The 25,717-nt window shown below is 31.8% G+C and overlaps 1 protein-coding gene across 1 annotated transcript; it reads right to left on the minus strand.

The window, feature by feature from the left end:
- Positions 1 to 479: 479 nt before the first annotated feature.
- On the minus strand, positions 480 to 25,344 carry LOC143085120 (uncharacterized). Its single transcript, XM_076261303.1, has 4 exons — positions 25,259 to 25,344; positions 21,753 to 21,800; positions 17,634 to 17,690; positions 480 to 4,482 (listed from the first exon to the last, which is right to left on the minus strand). Exons 1-4 carry the CDS (start codon positions 25,320 to 25,322, stop codon positions 1,994 to 1,996), a joined length of 2,658 nt encoding a protein of 885 aa, XP_076117418.1. The 5' UTR covers positions 25,323 to 25,344; the 3' UTR covers positions 480 to 1,993.
- Positions 25,345 to 25,717: the final 373 nt, after the last annotated feature.

The raw sequence follows: 25,717 nt of genomic DNA on the forward strand, positions 1-25,717 counted from the left end.
TTTTATATTGTCATTTCGGGGCATTTTATAGCTGACTAATCGGTATGGGCTTTGCTCATTGCTGAAGGCCGTACGGTGACCTATAGTTGTTAATTTTTGTGTCATTTTCGTCTCTTGTGGAGAGTTGTCTCATTGGCAATCATACCACTTATATCTTCTTTATTTAAATTATGCAGTCAAGAATCTAAAGGAAAGTAAAGATTGATTTTTTATTTGATAAAATCTTTAAGTCGTGATGACCAGAGTTTACAGGAGACAATTATTATGTGTTATCATTAATAAACCCATGTTCGACCTGTACTCGTTCTTTGTTATTCAGTCTAAATCATACTCGACCAAAGGTCTGAACAATACTCGCCCAGTCTGAACCATACTTAACCAAATAACCTCTACCTGTTTTTTTTTTAATTTTTACTGTAAAATAAATTTCTTTTTAACTAAAGAATTATCAGCAGTTTATAACTGACAGAACAGCCATACTACGATAAAGATATATATAAAAACAGATTTGTACATCTTTACATCGTTCTCAGACTCCAATTTATATCAAGATGTCTTTGTAGTATACGACTTTATCGCCGTAAAAAGTCATATAACAGAATAGTATGAAAAAGTTGCTCCATGTTATATCGTCATGATTCTTATTATATAATATACAATCATATCTTAATAAGAAAATAATATCACATAATAATATACTGAGTTGACAAAAAAGTATGAACAAGTTGCTTAATGTTAGATAAAGACGTCTCTATAGTATAACATGTATCTTTCTGATTAAGCAATATCACATAACAGTATTGCAAAATGACAAATCAGTATGAAAAGTTAGCTCAATGTTATATCAAGATGTATTAATAGTGTAAAATAATATCTTCATAACAAAGTAAAATGACAGAATAGTATGAAAAGACAACTTCGTGTTATATCAAAGCGACATTGTAGTATCAATTTGTGATTTAAAAAAAGTGATATATAACATTGACAAATTAGTATAGTCAAGTGTTGTTATAGTAAAGAACATTTGCTTTACGATATATCTCTATCCATAATGATTATGATTATCGTTATTATAAGGCAGCTGTAGCATTCGTTACTATTTCTTGTGTTTTCTCTGTATTAAAATGATAGTTAAAAAAAGAAAGTGTTTCGTATTGGGTTCAACTATTTAGAAAAACATGCTTTATTATTTTTTCTTAATATGAAGAGTCGATTAATTTGCTCACGTTGTTTACCTTGCATATTATGGTCTGACTTTAAACAAACGCGTTTCTTTCTGAAATAGTCTGCATAATGATATACCATTTTGCACGCATTTATATGCCTGTAGTATTAAAAATATATAATTCCCGGTAGTCCATCTTATTCAATTTCTTCACGAAGCAAAGTCTAAAAAGTTATCATTCATATATAATCTTCTGTTGAAAAGTATAAAAGTCAAAACTGTCATCCCATGTTCTACCGAAGATGCATAGTAATATTACCTTTTAGCAAAACGGACGCTACATAATAGTATATCATTTGTGTGTTCATCTGCAGCTTTAAATATTCAAATCTATATGATTTAGTAAAGTACTATTTCGAACACACATAAATATCGATAGCTAGTGAACTGTTGCAGTTTGTTTGGATTTATAGATTGATATTTGTCTTGAATGCACATGTTTTACCATTTTTGTCATTCTGATTATTATCAACTATAACTCATTCATGATCTTTAGATGATTTAAGAACGGAGGGTAAACATATACTACAGTGTACATGTAACATGTAGAAAGAGTTTTTTAAATTTATTTTTATTATATAACTTTCAACAATTTTTATACAACCATAGTATTGTAATTCTTCTTCTGTAAACTCAATTTGATCAAGCTACCAGTTGATGCTTACAAATGTCAACGAAATTTGAACTATAAAACTTTAAATTACTTTCCCATTCAATGCTTACGTGATCTCCTATAGAACATACGATCTTTAAATCATATTTGTCTTGTCATACATTTAAGTTTAAATTTAGTTTATTAATTAACGCATTTTTAATACACTTGTTTCCAGATAATGATGCAATTTCAAGAGGCGTCACTCCTTTTTCGTCCTTCTTTTGTATATCAGCACCCGAATCTATCAGCAACAAGACAAGGTCTTTTCTTTTTTGCATACATGCTATATGGAGGGGTGTCAATCCTGCGTTATTCGCCTTGTTAACACAGGGTTTACTCTTCAACAGTTCAGCAGCTAAATTGCAATTGCCATTTAAACAAGCAAGAAACAGGGGCGTTCGTAAAGTTTCATCAGGTTCATTAACGGATGCTTTATGCGCCATAAGAAGTGAAACTATTTCCATTTGGTCACTGATACATGCTTTAAGTAATGGTGTCATTTGAGCATCGTTTTTACAATTTGCATCAGCTTGTTTATTCAATAAAAGTTTGACGATCTCTGTGTATTTATTTTCACAAGCTATCAAAAGGGGCGTATTTCTTATTGCATTGCGAATATGTACGTTTGCATTATAAGACAGTAACAATTTCACTACATTCAGATGACCATACTTACAAGCAACATATAATGGAGTTGAACCTTGCTTATCTCCAATATCAATATTAGCCTCTTTTATGATCAACATTTTAGTTATCTCTACAGAACCATGCTGACATGCACAATGAAGTGCAACTCTTCCCTCTTCAGTGACTATGTCAAGTTTTGGATTTAATTCCAATAAACCATTAACAATATTTATATCATTCTCATCAACAGCAATGTATAATGCAGTTCTATATTTGTAATCTAATATATTTAGATCAGGTTTATAGTTGACCAATAATTCAACGATATCTATATGTCTTTTTTTACATGCTAAGTGTAAAGGGGTCTGCCCATGACTGTCTTGGTCATTCACCTTAGCCTTTTTTTCCAAAAGCAGTTCTGCTAATTCCTTATTCCCATTACTGCAAACAATATGAAGTGAAGACCTTAAATCGCTTTGATTCTGTCGAATATGGGCTCCCCGTGATAGCAACAACTTCACTAAATCAGTTAGATTTTTTGCGCATGCAATCTCAAGAGCTGTGCGTTTGTTATTGTCTGAAGTATCAATGGTTGCTCCTTTGTTCAACAAAACGGTTGCTACTGTAATATGCCCATTTATACATGCTTTGTGTAGAGCAGTTTGTCCCAAATTATCTTTTTGATTTACTATATTTTTCTCTAGTCCAAGAGAAAATTCTACATAATCAACAAACCCTTCTGATGACACAACATGTAAAACGGTGGATGCATGACTGCTCTTTTTCAGTTCGCCTTCCTTCAAATGTGTTTGTAAATATGTAATAAATGACTCTCTGAAATCTTTTAAGGAGTGTTCGTGGGATTTCAAAAAATCATGGTTTCCTGATTTTATGTCCGACAACATTCTTTCAAAGTACATGTTCTGTAATTCATTTGGTATTACAATTGTTAGCTTTGGATGATATCCACCCGCTGTTTCAAGAACAGTTCTTTCATTCAAAAATGAACTTTCCCCATATACAATAAGGCTATGCAACATGCAAGGACCGATAGAAAGAACCAATGAATTAAACAAATTTTCATGAAGACATTCGAAATATTCTTTTTTCTCAAACACATATGAATCTTTCAAAGCAATGTAATGAGAAAATAATAAAGACTTCAACGGCTGTCTATTAAAACCTATTTCTTTGGATAAAAAATGCAACATCTTATCATATTGGTGGCTACTCTCGTTAAAAAAATCTTTTTTAACTTTATTGTCAAATATAATCAGAATAGTTAACGATAAGTAAAACAGATCTCCTGATTTTCTCATATTAATTGTTTCAGAGCAAATATATTCAACCGGAAGTGTGAAATAATCAATTATGTTTTCCTTATTTTCTGAAGGGACCTTTGCACAAAGTGCTGGGAAAAAACTGGCTGACATAATTACTTTTTCACCTATATTATCAATCATGTCATCCTGTAGATACCGTCTTCCTATCATTTTTCTTTCTTTAAATGTCAACGCAAGATCTTCTGAGATTAAATTTAAATGACAAAATGTAGGTAACTTTGGATTGACCAAATTTAGAATATGTAATCTTGAGGTCATTATCAGTTTTAAATTATCATTTTGTTGTAGAATGTTCTGAACAAATTGGGCGTTATGTTTCCACCATATGGATTTGTAATCACTCACGGAATACTGCCCGAAAACATCATCTATTAGAAATAGTTGCATTTTATCTTTAATCGCATATTTAAAAATATCGTCTTGATTTGAAATAATCATTACGTCAAATTTCTCCGTTTGCTCAAGTGCCATCACACTATGAAATGCTATAGATGATTTCCCGCATCCCATTGATCCAGATATTATTATACACTGCTCTTGTTTTATGCTTTCTTCTATTGCATGAAAAGCTGTTGTTTTCACAAAAGGACTATACCTTTCCCTCCACAGTTCCTTCAAATTTGTTTGCGCGTCTGTAATATAATAATAAAATATGAATCAAATAACGCAAATGATAAATACCAAATTCACACAAGGGCAGCCCATAATGTCCGTATTAAAAGGCAAATACAGCGATATAGGATTACAGACTATGAAATAAATCAAAAGTAAGCTAAACATCACTTTACAAAAGCAGTTTGCATGAAATTCACTCGAAAGATTTGATCATATGACAACATGTTCTAATAATCAACATTAGTACCGAACTCAATTCTATGAAATATGGGTTTACTGTCATAACCGTTGTATATATGTAGTGTACACATTGTAATATGGTACAAAATTATAGTTTGTACAGAGTTTTTATACAAATTATTTAGTAATAAGTGTTATACTAACTGCTTTACACAAACGAATGATGCACTTACACAGTCTTTTGTTTCGCATATTTCTGAACTATTTTCATGACTATACGATACAGTCTTATACTGAGCATTGATACTTAAAACATTAAAAAAAAAAGACTTGATATAGATATGGTTTTGGTATAAGGAGAGAAATAAAAATTGAATTTAAACCTTCACGTGTTCGTATTTCCAGTTTGACGACAAGTAAAAAAGACCTAAGTGCTAGGTTGAGGTATATACATTTGAATGTTAGAAATTAAACCGATACATTTTTTAAGATAAACTTTTATCACCTGGTGCCAAATAAATATGTATCAAAAAACTTGTATAAAATCTCTGTACAAATAATTTGTACAAACTTACATCTTGTACCCAACATATATATATATTTTTCATGATTCAAATCGTATACAGTTCTCACGAATGATAAAAGTCCGCCTCTAGTGTCAACAACTGGTCGTTATCTTCAGAATGAAATCATATTTGTTATTTAAATTTTCATACGACCGCAAAATTGTTTTGGGATCGTATAATGCTATGATGTCGTCGTTTGCGTCGTCGTCGTCGGCGTCCAAAGACACATTTAGTTTCCGGACGATAACTTTAGTTTAAGTCAATAGATCTCTATGAAAGTTAATAAGATGGTTCAATACCACAAAGGGAAGGTTGGGATTGATTTTGGGGATGATGATTCCAACCGTTAAGGAATTAAGGGCCAAAACAAGCATTTATTTACTTTCAGGATAATAACTTGTGTATAAGTAATTCAATTGCTCTGAAATTATACCACAATGTTTAATACAACAAGTAGAATGTTTGGATTCATTTTGGGGGTTATGGTGCCAACAGTTTAGAAATTAAGGGTCAAATAACTGATTTGTTTTAGTTCGTTCTTGTGCTGTTGTGTGGCACCACTGTCCCGGGTGAGGGGGAGTGTTGGGACCCCGCTAACGTGTTTAATATAAAAAAGATGTGGAGAGTTGTCTCATTGGCAATCATACCACATCTTCTTTTTTTATATATAGCATATTATTTCAAACGGGATAGCACATCCTCATTTTTACAGAAATGTTGTTAACCGTGCCCGGATGATCCATGTAAACTTGTCGCTCCTTAAAATAAACTTATTCTAAAAGGTTACCCATTCAACACTGTAATGAGCTCATTGAATATTGTTCAGTTTATTGGTATAAATATTGATTTTGTTATCAGTAAATTAAAAGCTAACTAAATATTACTAGTATGTTATATACATATTTATGGATCTACAATCTGTCGATACCTGTAACTTGGCATTGCACAAGGTCATGTTTTTCTCTGGCTGTTTATGACGTGTTTACACTAAATCCATTGGATGTTGGATGTGTACGAATTGATAGTTTAGTCTAAGATGCAAGATTTTTGGATTAGTTGTTAGTGGCTTTGAACTAGCTGTCAGATAACTGCGAGTACTCTCAGATCTGTTCATTGTGTCTTTTTGTGTCGGGATGTATAAGTACCCGGCCAAGTTCACTTACATTTTTGCCCATCTGATGAGTTAAGCCTTTTTCAACTGATTTTCATGGTTCGTTCTTATTTTTTACTGTTATACCACTGTCCGAGATTCGGGGGTTGGTATCCCGCTAACCTGTTTAACTACGCCACATTATTGATGTGTGTGCCTGTCCCAAGTCAGGAGCCTGTAATTCAGTTGTTGTCGTTTGTTTTAGAGTTACATATTTGTTTTTCGTTCATTTGTTTTACATAAATAAGGCCGTTAGTTTTCTCGTTTGAATTGTTTTACATTGTTTTATCGGGGCCTTTTATAGTTGACTATGCGGTATGGGCTTTGCTCATTGTTGAAGGCCGTACGGTGACCTATAGTTGTTAATGTCTGTGTCATTTTAGTCTTTTGTGGATAGTTGTCTCATTGGCAATCATACAACATCTTCTTTTTCATATTTTCTGCAGGGTTTATAACTCGTGCTGTGTGGATTTAGTAGAATGTGTCCCCGTGCCTGTAGTGTATGCCCTTATATTTTTAACAGTTAGGGTTTTTTTGCTTGTGAGAGAGCTGTCTACTTATTCTATTATCATGATTAATGATCTATTTCTTATACTTTTTTTTTTCCTGCTCCCTTCTATTGTTTTACTAAGAGTTCTTATATTTTCTTGTATTAGCCTTTTAATAGGTCCGGGACACAGTTATCGTCCTTAATGCGGAGAGTGATTTACATTTGGTTCATACACCATTCAATTTTATTTCCTTATATTTTATGCATAATATAGTCATATGGAATGAAAATTACATGTCTATACAGTTTATAGTAATTTTCTGTTAATATAAACTAGTGATCTGGTCCAGTTTGAAAAGGTAATAAATTAGGACGTGTCCCAAAATTAATACACTACACTGTAAAAATATTTTTTGAATCAAGCAGGTGCTAATTTTTGTTAAAAAGATTTTTTTTTGCTTTTTGTTATAGATAAATTCACTACTTCCTAACTGTTTTCTCGGACCTATATTTGTTTCATGTCTGTCTTGTTATATTACGTCATTGTTTGTCGGACTGTTCAATATAATAAGAATTCTTCGACTGTTTTATAAATTGTTTATATATTCCGTTACTGTAACTCTTAATTCAATGTTATAATAGTTATCAAAGGTACCAGGATTATAATTTAGTACGCCTGACGCGCGTTTCGTCTACATAAGACTCATCAGTGACGCTAATATCAAAATATTTATAAAGCCAAACAAGTACAAAGTTGACGAGCATTGAGGATCTAAAATTCGAAAAAGTTGTGCCAAATACAGCTAAGATAAACTATGCCTGGGATAAGAAAATCCTTAGTTTTTCAATAAATTCAAAGTTTTGTAAACAGGAAATTTATAAAAATGACCAAATTATTGATATTCATTTCAACACCGAAGTGTTAACTACTGGGCTGGTGATACCATCGGGGACGAAACGTCCACCAGCAGTGGCATCGACCCAGTGGTGTAAATAGTTATGAGGTACTAGGATTATAATTGTGTACGCCAGACGCGCGTTTCGTCTACATAAGACTCATCAGTGACGCTCATATCAAAATATTTATAAAGCCAAACAAGTACAAAGTTGAAGAGCATTGAAGATCTAAAATTCGAAAAAGTTGTGCCAAATACGGCTAAGGTAATCTATGCTTTGGATAAGAAAATCCTTAGTTTTTCGATAAATTCAAAGTTTTGTAAACAGGTAATTTATTAAAATGACCAAATTATTGATATTCATTTCAACACCGAAGTGTTAACTACTGGGCTGGTGATACCATCGGGGACGAAACGTCCACCAGCAGTGGCATCGACCCAGTGGTGTAAATAGTTATGAGGTACTAGGATTATAATTGTGTACGCCAGACGCGCGTTTCGTCTACATAAGACTCATCAGTGACGCTCATATCAAAATATTTATAAAGCCAAACAAGTACAAAGTTGAAGAGCATTGAAGATCTAAAATTCGAAAAAGTTGTGCCAAATACGGCTAAGGTAATCTATGCTTTGGATAAGAAAATCCTTAGTTTTTCGATAAATTCAAAGTTTTGTAAACAGGTAATTTATTAAAATGACCACATTAATGATATTCATGTCAACATCGAAGTGTTAACTACTGGGCTGGTGATACCATCGGAGACGAAACGTCCACCAACAGTGGCATCGACCTAGTCGTGTAAATAGTTATCAAAGGTACCAGGATTATAATTTAGTACGCCAGACGCGCGTTTCGTCTACATAAGACTCATCAGTGACGCTCATTTCAAAATATTTATAAAGCCAAACAAGTACAAAGTTGCAGATTATTTTATCTTCGTTTTATCTTGTCATAACCCTTTAAATAATCATGATTTTACGAAATGGTAAGAAAACATTAAACACCAATCCCTCAAGGATATTCATGTGCTATAAAAACCTTATTTCAAATATTAATTCAACCGCCGTCAATCGAAATCCCCCATCTGACTTTAGCAGTTTTTATAATTGTGTTAAAGGTGGCAATCCTGCTACAGCCAGATTATTCAAACAAAATGCACGTGAAATCCACAAATATTTCCGTGCAATGCCAGAAAATGACAAACCTGTTCTAGATTATCTTTTGATAATACTATACGGTCGAGTGAACGGGAGAGCTTTTTCGCTTTCCTTTTCCTGTGACATAACATGAAAAACCCAAAGCCTCATTTATCTGGTTACATGAACAAAGCCGAAGTGTGGTATATAATATGTAGGACAAACAGGACCGAAGTTTTTTTAAACGAACACAGGAACATCTATACCACTTCAGAAAATCTAAGAAACTCAAAAGTATAATTTATCAACATTTAGGTAAACACAACCACCATATTAAATTTATTGGATTTAAACCGCTCGAAACGGTCCAGAAACAACAAGGACAGTCGCATAAACAATTTGAAGATTCCCGTAAAATTATCGAACTGTCTTGAATTAAACGACTTCAAACAGCTTATCCCCTGGGTCTAAATGACAATATACTTGGACAAGGGAACATATCAACTACTTCTTCTATTGATATCATGAATATTATTGATAAAAAACAACGAAATAATAGGTTTCATGGGAAATGTATCAATCGAAATCAACGAGTTAAACATCGTATAAATTATACACTTGGTAATCTCCTATCTATATTTAAAAATAATGGTAGGCATCAACTATTATGTAAACTGGGTCAATTACACGATATTTTAAAAAGAGTGTGACACCATCTCATTCTTCAGCCCACTGTATGAATATTCTTGAATAATTACAACTTTTTGCCACCATAGGCTGTTCCCGCGTATCGACAAACCTAAAGATCATAAACGTCATTTTTTAAAAATTAAATATATTAGCATAGGTATTGATTTTATCAACTTATCTAGTATATTTAATGACTCAACCGTTCAAAACTGTATACCTCCCTATTTTAACAATATAGAACCACCTTTAATTGCATACACATACAAAAAAAAACCAGCAGAAGTTTATTTTTTAATTATATGTCGGTTACATCAGACGTGAATATAGATATTAATACTCTCTTAACTTGAAACTGTGAATCGTCGAAGTTTAGATATGTTCCCTATGGCCATGTTATTACAGGGGACCTCAATATCGTCTAGGACAGAGAGGTAAAAAAAAAAATTGAAAAAAGGACCAAAATATCGTCCTCCATCTAAAATAGATTGGAAAGAGTGTCGTCAAGTCACCAAAGATGCTCTTTCCTCGTTTTGTAAAAAGTGGTGTAAACGGGAAAAATCTGATAAAAAATCTCTTGATTCGTTTTTAAATATATGTATGAATGTGGTAGGTATGAGAATATCACATTTTGAAAATAATTTAGAAGTAAATAATAGAGTACATAATACACCTATTTCCAGAATAAGAAATAAACTTCAAGTACTTTCAAAGCGGTTTGTGTTTGTTAATGCCGACAAAGCAGCCAACAATGAGGTGGTGGTGTGCCGTAAATACTACACGGACGTTCTTTAAAGAAATTTTAAATTCATCTACATTCAAGTCCATCCGCTCCACAGAGAGTCATATAGTAAACAAACATATCACAACCATATCAAAGCTTAAGGCTTCTTCTGATCATTTGAAGGTCCCTACTATGTATTGGCTCCTGAACTACACAAAAAAAACATTTAAATATCGTTTCATCTCGACATCTAGTAAGTGTTATACAACTAATATTTCAATGCTCTCAACTAGTTCATTAACTACTATTAAAGAGCTTATCAGAAACTATTGTAATAAAATATATGAACATAGTGGTATAAACCATTTTGGAGTGTAAAACATTCTTTGGATGTTTTAGATAAATTACGTGCTTTTCATAGTCCATTCGATTCTGTTGACAGTTTAATTTTTTTCTTCTCTTTACACTACACTTCCATACTATCTTATTAAAGAAAAGTTTTCCTATTTAATTAAATGGTCGTTTGGTAAAGCTGAATGTAAATATATTGGCTGCAACTCATTTAAAGCCTTCTTCTCTAATGAGAAAGGTAAATATGCTAGATATATACACATGGAAAAAGTATTGCAACACCTTGATTTTTTAAAACTTGAAAAATCAGTCTCTTATTTTGGATGGAATATGATAAAATATTTGTAAAATAATATTGAAACGTAGTTAATGATAACATTGGCTTTAAAACGAACAAAAATAGATATTTATTATATTTTGTTGTTATGGGGGGAAATGTTTCATTGCAAAACATATTTCCTGTATAAGAATATTAAACCTTCATTTACAAATGAAACCTAAATTATTGATCAATTGCAGATAATTGTAGCACAGACTTTGCAACATAAAAAAAGAACTAACTTTTTGGTCGTTTTTATAAATCAAAGTACTGAAGAACTGAACATCGGATGACCGATAGCGATAGCATTAATCGGAATGACCTCACGGTCATCTCGATGTAAAAATGAACTATTAATCCTTATTAAACATCTTTGAGGCAAGCTTTAACGATCGTTGTAGTGTTATTCAAAATTTATATTCAGGAAAAAGTAAGAGTTAAATCTAACATTTGAAATTATTCAAAGAAATGCATTAACATAATAGTTAAGTAATATTGTCGATTATGACTGGTGTAAACGATGAAGGATCTATCATACTGTCCCAACCTTTGTGTTTAATTGTTTCTTGATCATGATAGTGGTCAATCATACTGATAGTATATGAATACTCTTACTTCATTTAAATGACTCAACTAGCCAGTAAATTAGAACAGAAATTTTTACCGTTCTTGAAAATAAAACTCGCAGTTGAGGTGAAACCAATCTTTTTACAGTTCATCTGTGCATATGTACACAGACGTGAGAACAATTATGAACTATATTTCAGTGTGTTTAGAATAAGTTGCTGCTTTAGAAGCTGTTTTTCTGTTTACTTCCTGTTTTGGATGCCGGTGCCTTAGTCCCTACGTTTAAAAAAAATGCATTATTAATCACTTGGTGCATCTGAAGGGCTTTTCACTTACTTAATCAGAAACGATCAAAAATCCAAGTATTTGAAATTTCTTTATGCATAAATACCTAATAAATATCATTTATAGATAAAGTGTCTGAAAAGAAATTCAGAAACTTTTTTTAGGTGAATATAAGATTTAATAATATTTCAAATCTTTTTGAATTGAACTTGTGACGAGTCTGTCTTTCATAAGTAACCTTGAAAAAAACAAAAAAACTGTTAAAGCAAAATCTAGATGTTAATATCAATAATAGATTAAAAAATAATCACAAGCTTATTTAATAATAATTCGTTTATGAAAGGTGTCTTCAAAATTCTGCTCTTTCAAAAATTAGGAAAAAGGTGAAAAGAACATTCTAAGTTGTTTTATTTCATTTGAATTTTGCGAAAGTGCGCGCCTCTTCGACTTATATCATACGGGGAATTTTGAGTTTTGAATTTTATATCATTTATTTGCAAAAAAAATAAACTTGATAATTGTATAATGTTCTTTGAATACTTAATAAATAATAATCATAATAAACAGCAATAAAATACCCACAAATTAAATGTTTGAATAAATATATAGTTACGCCAAATGTATGAAAGTTGAACTTTGCAATCTATCAATATTCATGAACACTGTCAATAAAAAGACATTCAACGGAAGAACAAAATGTGTTTTGCTGAAACCAAAAAATCCTTGCTGAAAGCCGTAAAGCTATCGACGATGGCCAAGAGAATAAAACGACAACTCTCTTAACATTAACCTTAAGTGTAGGGGCACCTGTTGAAAACAAAGTACAAAATAGATTGAACCAGGAATAGAGCGTATAGAGAAAATAAAAACAACAGTAAAACTGCTATCTGCTGATATGCGTATACTTACGAAACATTTAAAAGACTTAGAGGAACAAAGTAATACTCTGGAAACTAGCATACAAGCTATGAGTGATATTTATGATCATTGTAAATCTGAATATGAAACTTCGTCTGACCAAATAAGCGATTTTAACAAAAAGTTGAATATCTTGAGAAAAAATTGAACCAAACCTTAAAAATGGCTGCAAGTCGTCTAAAAAATATAAACATGACACAATAATAAATGAACGTAAAGACAAAATATCAGAACGTCAGTTTCGTAGTATGAAAATTTTCAAGAACAGGTAGCTTTATAAGTGCTAAGAAAATGTTATTTAGAAAAGCAAATAAAGCAATGTACGAAGTATGGAAAACGGGGAGGTTGCACAACTTGTCAGTGAAATCTCAATATGATCTATTTGATATAATTGTGAAGCCAATCCTCCTATGTGGGTGTGAGATTTTGGGTTTCAGAAATATTTATCCCATGTATTTATATATACAGCTGCGTATGGTTAATATTTGGTCAATAATTGTAAACGGGGATGATAACATGATTGCTAAAACATTATACAGATACATGTTCTTGAAGAATTCTGACAACCAATTTAGGTCAAATTGGTTGAAATACATTAAAGATACATTAGATAAATGTGGATATAGCAATATATCATAGTTATCACAAGGAAATTTTAATTGTCAATGGTTGGGTATTAGTTTAAAACAAAAGTTATTTGATAAGTTTCAACAGAAATGGAGAGCTGATATTGACTGTTCATCAAAAGGTTTTGCCTACAAATTGTTTTAACCATATTTTGAATTTGTGGAATATCTAAATATTGTCAGTGATAAAGATAGAATTACATATTGTAGATTTAGAAACTGGTACATGTAGATGGAATAAAATTGAACGAAACTTTAGATATTGTAGTTTATGTCATTGTAACGAGATTGGTGATGAATTTCATTACACTTTGTAGTGTAGTTCTTTGGCAAATTTTCGTGCACAATGTTTAAATACTTTTTTCTTGCACAGAAGTAATATACTAAAGTTTGGAAAATTATTTCAGTTAAAAATATAAACAAGAGGCTGTCACAACGACAGCAAACCGGATGTATTAATATTTATTTGTGTTCTGGCAATATCACAAGAACCATTACTGATGAATGGTGAAAGTGAAAATCGTCAATATCAAATTTGACCTCCATTTTGTCATCAGTATCAACATCTTAAAATTTGAAAAGCTTAGATTGAATGGTTCATGAGTAAATGCAACAACGTGAATGGGAACGCCATTTCACAATCTTTCAAGAACCTTAACTCCTGAACGGTAAAAGTCAAAATCGTCATTATTGAACTTGACCTCTATTTTGTCATCAGTAACAACATATTAAAATTTGGGAAGCTTTGGTAAAACAGTTCATGCGTAAATGCACGGACACGACTGGAAACACCATTTTTCAATCTTTCAAGAAGCATAACTCCTGAACGGTAAAAGTCAAAATCGTCATTATTGAACTTGACCTCCATTTTGTCATCAGTAACAACATATTAAAATTTGGGAAGCTTAGGTAGAACAGTTCATGCGTAAATGCACGGACACGACTGGAAACTTCATTTTTCAATCTTTCAAGAACCATAACTCCTGAACGGTAAAGTCAACATCGTCATTATTGAACTTGACCTCCATTTTGTCACCAGTAACAACATATTAAAATTTGGGAAGCTTAGGTAGAACAGTTCATGCATAAATGCACGGACACGACTGGAAACTCCATTTTTCAATCTTTCAAGAACCATAACTCCTGAACGGTAAAAGTCAAAATCGCCATTATTGAACTTGACCTTCATTTAGTTGTCATGAACAACATATTAAAATTTTAAAAGCTTTTGTTGAACGGTTCATAAGTTAAGGCACGGACAACATTTGATTGCCGCCCGCCCGACCGACCGAGACCGCCCGCCCGCCATACCGACAGACCACCCGCCCGCCCGCCGTACATCCCCAAATCAATAACCGACATTTTTGTCACAAAAATCCGGTTAAAAATAGTTGAAAACGCTGTGCAAATTTATAAGGTTTATAACTTTCAAAGTAAGTCTTCCTGTTTAATCACCACTCTTCGCTACTACTGTTTATTTTATTTTATTTCATATTTTCATCTCATCTTTTCATGTGGCAGTGTGTTAATGATATGTTATAAACATTTTGATGAACTTCTTTGTACCATTTTAACTTTATGGTGTTTGAGAAATAAAGTATCTTGAATTTTAAATCTTAGAAAATAACAATTTCCACAGGCATTTATCATACAAAATTTTAAAGGTGTGAAACAAACTCATTCATACGTAAAGAATTAGAAATCAATTATTTCATTGAGTTTGGTAACGGTTGTCGCTTTTGTAAGCCTGATCCTGATGGTGATTGTCCAATCCGCGCTATTAATTGATTACAGCTTCCTTCAATGTTTTTCTTATTAACGCTTTCAAGCTTATAGGTTGCACTTTGTAAATACAATGTACATATGTGACTATATGAATGAATGATTTTTTTTATTTTATTCTCATAAACTGGTTACTCAAACCATGCCTCGTTTGGCGAGATATATAATATTCATATGATAGATAATTAATTTTGTTTACGTACATGTACTGGTTCCGAGTTATGATCTTTATGTTTCTTCTCATAGAGACATAACTTAAGAATGTTACCAGTAAATATACATATGCGTATTGGTCATTTAAAAATCTGTGGTAATCTTAAAGCCAAAGTACTAGTTAGGAAATTAAGTGTTAGGTTGATATCTGAGAAGTTTGGGGCATATAAACGTTGAAAATATGCCGCACAGTCTTATATTGTGACTTTTGAAACAATAGTATTGCATATGAATTTTTCAATCTATGACATATTTTTTTTCAAAACTTCATCGTAAAAGGGGTACAGTTTTATCCGCAAAAGGAGTTTCTATGGGAAATCGCATTGTAGATATTTACAGAAATGCAACCTATATTGGGTGAAAAAGGAGAACATTCTTAACCAAATATGCATTTTGGGATTAACCATAGTAAAAACGAGGTGAAAACGTCATAAATCATCACAAAATGGTACAACGACAAGTTGAGATGAACCCAGATGAACCATGTAAAATCAAGATTTCGTCAGAATATTTGGCCAAACGCTCGGTTAAAACAGCCGTACATAGTTTACCCAAATTGTTATTATCCGAAAGTGTTTAAAATTATGGGAAGGAGATAAATAAAGGACAAGGTTCACTTACGGCACAAAATGGCCTTAAATATCAACTTTATCATTACACACCAAGAAGGTCACAATTTGGTTCGTAAATAGGTCTATTTCAAAAGTCTTAATGCTAAATACATCCGTTCTTTTCATAAAAGTATATCATATTCTCCAAAATTAACCCATTTTTGACACAAAATTATTGTCACAATATGACGATGTTGTGCAATTTTCACACATAAAAGCTGTAGAAACCCCATTGGCCGCCACCTACGATCCAAAATGATTCCAATTTTGATTTCGAATTCATCAATAAAAAAGGTTAATTATGGCAAACACAATTAAAATTATGGGAAAAGTACCAAACTTGACCTTTAAATACAAAGTTTTATCAAAGGGGTCATATTTCTATGCAAAATTTGTAATTTTTTGGCCCGATTTAAAAAAACAAATTAACCTTAAAAAGTTTAGGACCAATTATAACCCTTTGTAAACCTTCTCTCTTTTAAATCAAAATTGTAATAGAAGGCAAAATGATTTAATATTTACTGAAAATATGCCGTCACAAATAGGATAGATCTTATAAATCTATGTAAGGGGGTAATGTAGGTTTATCCGATCTATTATCAAGCAAGTGTGTTCTCATGAATAAATTGAAATTGTTTTTGTTATTTTTTGTATATACTGTATATTTATGTTTATAATGTATTGTTTTACATGTGATCTCTATTCATATGTATTTGCTGTAAAATGGTAACCTCGTATCGACACTAAGATGTCGTAAAATTTCAAAATGATCTATATAATTGATATCGAGTTTACATGTATATAAGTATAATTACTTTTTTTTTTTTTTTTTTTTTTTAAAATTTAACCGAAAGAAAATTCATAAATATACCCTAATTTAATTCTTTAGGAAACGAAATGTGTTGTGGGGGAGGGGGTATTTTTTTTTTACAAAATATTCTAATCCTCTGATCAAGCAGGTGAAAAAATAAATTAATCTAAAATAAGATTTTCTTTATACCTTACAGTGCTAATTTGGAAAAAAATAGTTTGTTTGATAGCGTCGAAAAAAACCCAAAAAAGACAAAAAAAAATATCGACCCCTTATTCATGTCAATCATTAACAGTGTGTTAATTTACTGATATGCATTTTACTTGCATTTTGTCATTGAGAAGCTGTCAAAATATCATCACGTCGGAAATTGGTTGTCGGAACTAAAAATCTATTTTAAGAACTTGTTCAGAAGAATAAAAACCATTCAATTGTTAACAAGTTCCGGTGAACTTTTCATAAAACATATAAGAAAAAATTGATAAAAAAAACCTCAAAAAACCCTAGGTAAGATGCTTCTCTAATGGTGACTTGTGTTTGTTAGGTACATAGCTTTACTCGTTTAATTTTTTCGAAAGAGGGGAGAGTTTGTACTGTTTTACGGCTATGTAATAAATGTTTTGTGAAAATATTCGGAAATGGAATCAATACACAAAGATATGAGATAAAGGAATCCCTTTAATCAAATTCTTAATTTTATGTCCTGTTAACTCATGAAAATGAGTCAAGAAAAGTAAAGGTATTATTCGTAAAGCCACAAACCAATAATTTTAAAGAGACTGTTGCCAAATAATTTATAAAAATTGAACATCATGCAATTTCAGTAAATGTGCATATATGTTAAATCATAATTACCTCTGATATGTTGTGGTATATCTGTTGTAGTTATCAAGGACTTCAGCTCTGTATTTTCTAAAATAAGGAATTCAAAAGACTATTAATAAAAGGATATCTAGGGTACAAATCAATGAAAAGTAATACGTAGCGTCACAAAAAAATACTTAAGCAGTTACTAAGTGTCTATGCAATAATCCACATGCGGCGAATTAATCTAACAGAGACTTATGAATGAATAAATGAATGAAATTTTATTCATATTTTAAAATGTAAATAAATGAATAATAAACACACATTTGTTTGGTACACAAAATGTATCTAAATACGAAATAGATTATTCAGTTTTTAACTAGAAGAAACAAACTATTTATATTACAAAAAAATCAAATTATGTTGCGGACAAAAAGAAACCAGATATACAGATATATCGTTTTTTTCTCGTTTTTTTTGCAATTTCATGACTATATGGGCATGTTAAGTTTTCACTCTGTATACTTTTCGCTGAATGAGATAATACACGCGAAAATATTACTGTATCGCATTGTTATAGATGAAAGTAAACCACCATTGATAGGTAATCGATCACAAATAAATATGAGTAAACCAAACGAATTTACACAATTTAGAGCAACGTAAATTAATAATGAAGATTGTGGCATGCTAAAAATTAAAAGTTTTCATTATTACAGATATATGAATATCTATGTAAAAGTCAAGTTTTACCAACCCTTTGTGGTATGGAAACTTGTGATATAATTTCATAGAGATCCATACACCATTCCGCAAGTTCCTGGTAACAAGAAAAATGCTTGTTTGAGCCCCTTTTTGGTCCCTTATTCCTAAACTGTTGAGACCATAACCCCAAAAATCAATCAGAACCTTCATTTTGTGGTCATAAACCTTATGTGTAAATTTCATAGATTTCTATGAATGTATACTAAAGTAATGGTGCAAAAACAAATGTCTTCGGACGACGACGACGTGATACAAATAAATGGTCGTATGAAAAGAAAAAAATACCTTTTTAAATGTCATCGGATTATTTTGATCAAAACAGTATGAATTATCATCAAGCTGTAACAAATAATTTGAGCAGACCACGAACTAGTATATTTTAACATGTACAGATTTAAAGAGACGAACAAAAAGGAAAACGTGTTTAGTTTCAAAAGACCACAAATACTGTACATAAAGAGTCTTGTAAGTATTTTGACAAATTATTTGTAACAACAGTAAGACATGTACTAGCATGACTTCTCAATGATTTGAAAAGCCTTTTGGCATAATTAAACTAATGTGGCCCATTCGAAGCTATACATAACTCAAGTTTTCAACACAGTTACACAATTTTATATACTTAAAGAAAAAATGTAAAATATATAACATTTGAATAATAACAACAACTTTACCGTCCATTATGTTGAAATATAATATTTTGCGTAACAAGATCTGGTATCTTCCGATGAATGTTTTGTAGAAAAAAGGACGAGACATTAATTGGCATAATTATAAACAAGAGGTTGCAAGAGCCTGTGTTGCTTACCTGATATTTGTATTTACAATTATGCAACCATTATACTTTTGCTTTCGTTTCAAAGATATAAGTAAAAAACTGCATTTTACCCCTTTGTTCTCTTTTTAGCCATGTAGGCAATGTTGGTTGGCAGGCAGGGTAATCGGACACATTTGTAAAAACTACATACCCTAATGATGATTGTGGTCAAGTTTGGTAAAATTTGTCGCAGTTGTTTCAGAACGTAAGACTTGAGTAAAAGATACAAATAGTTATCAAAGGTACAAGGATTATAATAATTTAGTACGCAAGACGCGCGTTTCGTCTACATAAGACTCATCAGTGACTCTCATATCAAAATATTAATAAAGCCAAACAAGTACAAAGCTGAAGAGCATTGAAGATCCAAAATTCCAAAAAGTTGTGCCGAATACGGCTAAGGTAATCTATGCCTTGGATAAGAAAATCCTTAGTTTTTCGAAAAATTTAAAGTTTTGTATACAGGAAATTTAGAAAAATGACCACATTATTGATATTCATGACAACATCGAAGTGTTGACTTCTGGGCTGGTGATACCCTCGGGGACGAAACGTCCACTAGCAGTGGCATTGACCCAGTGGTGAAAATCGTTATCAAAGGTACAAGGATTATAATTTAGAACGCGTTTCGTCTACATAAGACTCATCAGTGACGCCTATATCAAAATATTTATAAAGCCAAACAAGTACAAAGTTGAAGAGCTTTGAGGATCCAAAATTCCAAAAACATTGTGCCAAATACGGCTAAGGTAATCTATGCTTGGGATAAGAAAATCCTTAGTTTTTCGAAAAATTTAAAGTTTTGTAAACAGGAAAGGAGTAGGTACGGTATCGGCCGATTTTAGCCTCAAATTTCATGTTCATCTAACGAAAGATTTTGGACACTTTTTAAACACTGAAATGTCTATTTCAATTAATTTGATTAGTTTTTGTGAAAGATTTTAACTGATTTAGTCATTAAAAACGCTCCGATTCAAGCTTCAATATGAAAAATCTCTAAAATATGCCAAAACACTTCACTTTTCAGATGTTTTTTGTTAAAAATGAAAGTGGCTACATCCGTGCTCATCCTCAACCTTTACATATGTTATGTATTATCATCAAATACAATATACGTTTCAATATTACGAATGAACACGAATGCGGCCACTTTCATTTAAGACGGAAACCGTCTAAAATTTAACTAAAATGCTAAAATTGTGAAGAGTTCAGTAATTTAGCATGACCTTATGATACTAGTACCCGCTATATGTACATTGCATTGTCAAAAACAGCCTATATTTATGTATCAGAAACATTCTTCCTTCCAATAAATAGATAAAAGATTACAATTTCACAATTTTGTAAAACTGCTATACTTTGGGACAAAAAAGGGGTGTTACTGAACCAACTCCTTTATAAAAATGACCACATAATTGATATTCATATCACCACCGAAGGGTTGACTACTGGGCTGGTAATACCCTCGGAGACGAAACGTCCACCAGCAGTGGCATCGACCCAGTAGTGTAAATAGTTATCAAAGGTACCAGGATTATAATTTAGTACGCCAGACGCGCGTTTTGTCTACATAAGACTCATCAATGACGCTCATATCAACATATTTATAAAGCCGAACAAGTACAAAGTTGAGGAGCATTGAGGATCCAAAATTCCACAAAAATTGTGCTAAATACGGCTTAGGAAATCTATGCCTGGGATAAGAAAATCCTTAGTTTTTCGAAAAATTAAAAGTTTTGTATACAGGAAATTTAGAAAAATGACTACATTATTCATATTCAAGTCAACATCGGAGTGTTGACTTCTGGGCTGGTGATACCCTCGGGGACGAAACGTCCACTAGCAGTGGCATTGACCCAGTGGTGTAAATAGTTATCAAAGGTACCAGGATTATAATTTAGAACGCCAGTGAAACGCGCGTAACAAAAACTGTTAAACATTGACTTTAATTCCTTATGGAGTCAATTAAGGTCAATCACTCCTATAAAAATCGACAGTCTACTTACTATATCGGCAAAATTTTATGACTAGTAGATCTTGTCTTGCTTGTCATTTTTGCTTATTTAAGTTTTTATCTTTCTATTATACATATTTCCTATAAGGCAAACGCTCCCCCCCCAAAAAAAAGAAAAACACCCAGTTTAAATCGTCATTAATGGTCAATAACTCCAAAAAGGATTCATCGAACGATTTCCACCATATTAATTGTAGGTCTTATCTTACTGATCATGTTTGCCTTATTTTAAAAGTTCCTATCGATCAAAAATAATCATAAAGACATAAAAAGGCATTACGCCAAAATTAGGTAACAAATTGTCATCAAAGGGTCATAACTCTGATAAGGAGTCGTCTGACGAATTCAAATTAATTAATTTGTTCGAATTTTAAAACTAAAATCGTCCCGCTTGTCATACATTCTGATACTAAGATGACCAATCATGTCAAAGTTTAATTCTTCCCTTACCGGAATTCGACCCCCTGTATCTGAAATATATACTTATATATAGTATAACCCTTTCAAGAGCTTCAAACTTCTGTTGTTATTTTAGTATCTATTACTTCATTATATCATTACAAACACTTACGTTTTTTAAGCGATTCTATCTTTGGTAAACAATATGCCGTTATCAGTGCTGAAAAAAAAACATATAAATAAACTCGGAGGAAAATGGAAGCAGCAATGCAAGTCATAAACTCCAAAAGTCAAATCTATTATATGCATTTTGTTTTATTTCTGTCCAATTCAGGTTCATACATTGCATTATAAGATGTTGCACTTATCAAAATAAAACGAAAGAGTTTTAATTGTTTATCTCTATATTCTACATGCACTTTTTGAACAAGTTTTATTCTTCTATTCACAAATAATATATCTATTAATTAGGTGCCGACGAAACGCAGGATAATTTTGTTAATGCCAAAGACAAAAGCCTAAAACTCTCATTCGTTTTCAATGTTTTTTCTAATTGAATGGAAACTTAACTCAACAATAAAACGTCGGGAAACGGTTTGGCGTTATTCGGAATGTATGTGTTCATTGTTTGTTACTCAACACCAGTAAGGTAGCACATCATGCATATGTCTGCTGTACTTTTGTATTGTTTGCAAACAATAATTTATTATTTGAATAAGCTAAGCTTTGGACAACACTCAATTGTGTCATATAAATGTATCTATTGTGATGATAAACAAACGACAGATAATGGATTTTCGCTTTCTACCAATCACGAACATAACTTTGTAGAGACCGTTAAATTTAATTTCCAAGAAACAAAGTAATTTTAGGGTTCAGAGACAACAATTTGACAGTGTTAATGAAATTTTATTTAATGTTCGACACCTTGTGTACGTTATACCATGGAAGTAATATTGATTATGCCATCTAAAAGGGATATATAGAAGAACGTATTATAATAATCAATCATCGTTTAGTTTAAATGTTTACATGGACGGTTCAAAAACAGTGATCTTCTAAACTTAACTGCAAATTAGACATGAAATTGAAGCTCGAAAAACTAAAACAGAGAATAAAATATTACATTAAATTCAACATGCTATATTCTTAAACCTTATTGTCTTGGGCCGTGTTCACACCAAACGCCGTGTACAGTAAACATGTTTACAATTAGTTTAATGTAATATACACTGGTTTCACATTAAATATGTTCACATCTATACAACTTGTTTAAAGTCATATGAAACGAGTGACCGGTGAAAAATAATGTTATTCCAATTCTTGAACCAATGCATACAAACATCATAAACATAGTCTTTTGTGCACGATTTCATCATTTTTTTCGCATAAATTTCGTATAATCATCAATTTCTTTTTCAATATATCAGTGTTGTTGAGAAAACATGGCATGTATTTATTTAAGTTCGTGTTTTGAAGCCGAAGTTTAACGATTGCCACCTGTTCGTCAACAATTAACTAAAAAGCATGGATATTGAGTAGGAGTTTAACATGTACAGTCAGATAATAGTTTATTTTATAGACATCCATGCGTATTGGGATCACCGGATTTTTACGAGATGGGTCACACTGAGGTCACTTTGCATACGGAAAATATGTCGGGGAATTGCTTTCTGGAAGCAATTGAAATAAAGAAAACTTCTCCTTAATATGAACAAATTAAAGAATTTTCTAAAAAAAAGTATATGTACATAAGTTTTATAATGAAAACTATCCATTGAGTTATAAACAAAAATATGCATTATCTATTTTACTTTGAGGTTTCTTATGACTTAAATTACCTGTACATAAGATTTGTCCACACTTGTAAACTATATGTCATTTAAATGTTCATGCGTCTGGCGTATATACAAAATTTAGTCCTGGTATATATGGTGATTTTATTTAACGTAGAACCGAATGCAAAATTTTCGGGTAGCTTTTCTCGAAAATAGGGAACGACCACTTAAAAAAAGGGGGAGCATGGATTGATAAAAAAAAAAATTCTGGTCATACAGATGATTGAAAAAAATATAATCTGAATTCAGATCTAGAGTTTCACATATACATTACAGTGTTAAATATAGAAAAAAAAAATATGGAATACTAGCATAGAAAAAAAACTGAATAAAAACGTTAGCGCGAAAAAAAATCCAACTCAGACCCACTCCCTTTTTTTTAAAGTTAAGTGGTGGCGCCTTTATGAAAGCCGTTTTGTTGATTTGCAGTTGGTTTAAGATACTAAAGATGTCTGAATTACGCATTAGAAAATGTAGGCTGCATCAGCGTGCTTATAGACGAAGAAAAAGGGATTCTATTTCTATCTTTTCTGTACGTTTCAAATGGTATTTTTTTCCAAGGAGTATTTGGCAAAGGGAGGGGATAATGTTTTTTTATTATTTTATATTTCAACGGATCTGAGATAATAGACAAACAAAACAATTTACCTCACACTTTTTAAGAGGCAATGTCAGAGAGCACCAGGCAGGAGTGTTCAACAACAAAATTTTGTTTTTGTAAAAAACACTGTTTCCCAACTCAGTGTAACATGTGGATTGGCGAAATAAAGTTAAAAAAAAAAATTAGCAAAATTAAAAATAATGCATTTATTAGTGTGAGTAAAGACCAGTGGTAAATATTTCTGTGTACGTCCAGTCGATTCGAAAAGAACTTTCCAAATGAATTATGTGTTCGACAATGATGATGCATTGAGTCTTGATAAGGGGGATATAAAGCTACGTAAAGTGTTTATAACAAATAAATATATCAAGTTAAGACAAATATTTCAGTAAAGAATTTTATAAATTATTGTTATAGATATCAATTTTTCTTTAAATATACATGGTAAAATTAATGTTCTAAATGCTTAGTTTGACTATCATTGACTATCGACTGAATGTAGACAAAACACGATTACCTACCGAACTAGACTATTTATCGGATTTGTAATCACATAAGCAACACGACGGGTGCCACATGTGGAGCAGGATCTGCTTACCCTTCCGGAGCACCTGAGATCACCCCTAGTTTTTGGTGGGGTTTCGTGTTATTTATTCTTTAGTTTTCTATGTTGTGTCATGTGTACTATTGTTTTTCTGTTTGTCTTTTTCATTTTTAGCCATGGCGTTGTCAGTTTGTTTTAGATTTATGAGTTTGACTGTCCCTTTGGTATATTTCGTCCCTCTTTTAAACTACATGTAAACGTTGAGTTTAATCAATGGAAACGTAATTGTGTAGAGTTTACGTGTGAGTTACACTAACACAACACCAAGTTTAGGTCAATGTGAACACGGTCTAATATTAAGTATTCAAAACAGCTATTCAAACAATCCGTATTGTCTTATTTACAGCGATTGATTGTCAAAGTCCTTTCAAGAACATAGAAACAAATTATAACAATTTAGAAAGAAAAAAAATTCTGTTTTAATATCTCTCATTTTGTAAACACTAATTATGGATTCCATGCAATAAGGACAGATACAAAGTTTCGCATACAATGCACAATTTAACATGTTAAAGCAGGCGTATCTTTCTATAAGTCATTTGATTTTTTTACTGACGAGCAGTAATGACAGAGCAAACCTTATCGTGAGAACCGAAAGATAAATAATTAAATAATGTAAACAATATGGACATTACCCATAATAAGTGCTACAGTGAGTGTAACACCAATCAAAATGACGATAACATTTCTTATATTCATTACTGGTCCATGTTGACTCTCATCTGTAAAAAAATAATTATGGTTAAAACGAGTATAGCTCTAATAATAAAGCATAGTCCAATTTAAAGTATGTTCTGTAGTTATTCCATAGTTTTTCACGATCATAACTAAATTAGAAAGTTATGTCGTACAAAATCATTCAGTCTGTATTTTAAGGGTGCTCGAGAATGACCCTTAGAATAAGATGAAGTAAAAATATGTGTTTTTCGGCTGGAGTAAAGGGGAGGGGTATTCTTAATAATCCTTCAAAGTCTCCCAAACTGTAGCAACACAAGTCACATTTAGCCATCACCAAATATTTTTATCCGACATATATGATGTAACGTTTTGAGTTTTAGAAAAAAGCGCAAGCATACTATCAACTGGTGTAAAGG

Source organism: Mytilus galloprovincialis, chromosome 8, assembly GCF_965363235.1.
Source record: "Mytilus galloprovincialis chromosome 8, xbMytGall1.hap1.1, whole genome shotgun sequence".
Classification (NCBI taxonomy): domain Eukaryota; kingdom Metazoa; phylum Mollusca; class Bivalvia; order Mytilida; family Mytilidae; genus Mytilus; species Mytilus galloprovincialis.

Bases quoted from the DNA above. Each gene is read 5' to 3' on its own strand.
- LOC143085120 (XM_076261303.1), bottom strand. From the start codon at position 25,322: ATGAATATAAGAAATGTTATCGTCATTTTGATTGGTGTTACACTCACT. The intron at 17,691-21,752 runs GTAAGTGTTTGT...TCCTTATTTTAG, and splicing joins GATAGAATCGCTTAAAAAAC to AAAATACAGAGCTGAAGTCC. The intron at 4,483-17,633 runs GTAATTATGATT...ATTATATTACAG, and splicing joins TATACCACAACATATCAGAG to ACGCGCAAACAAATTTGAAG.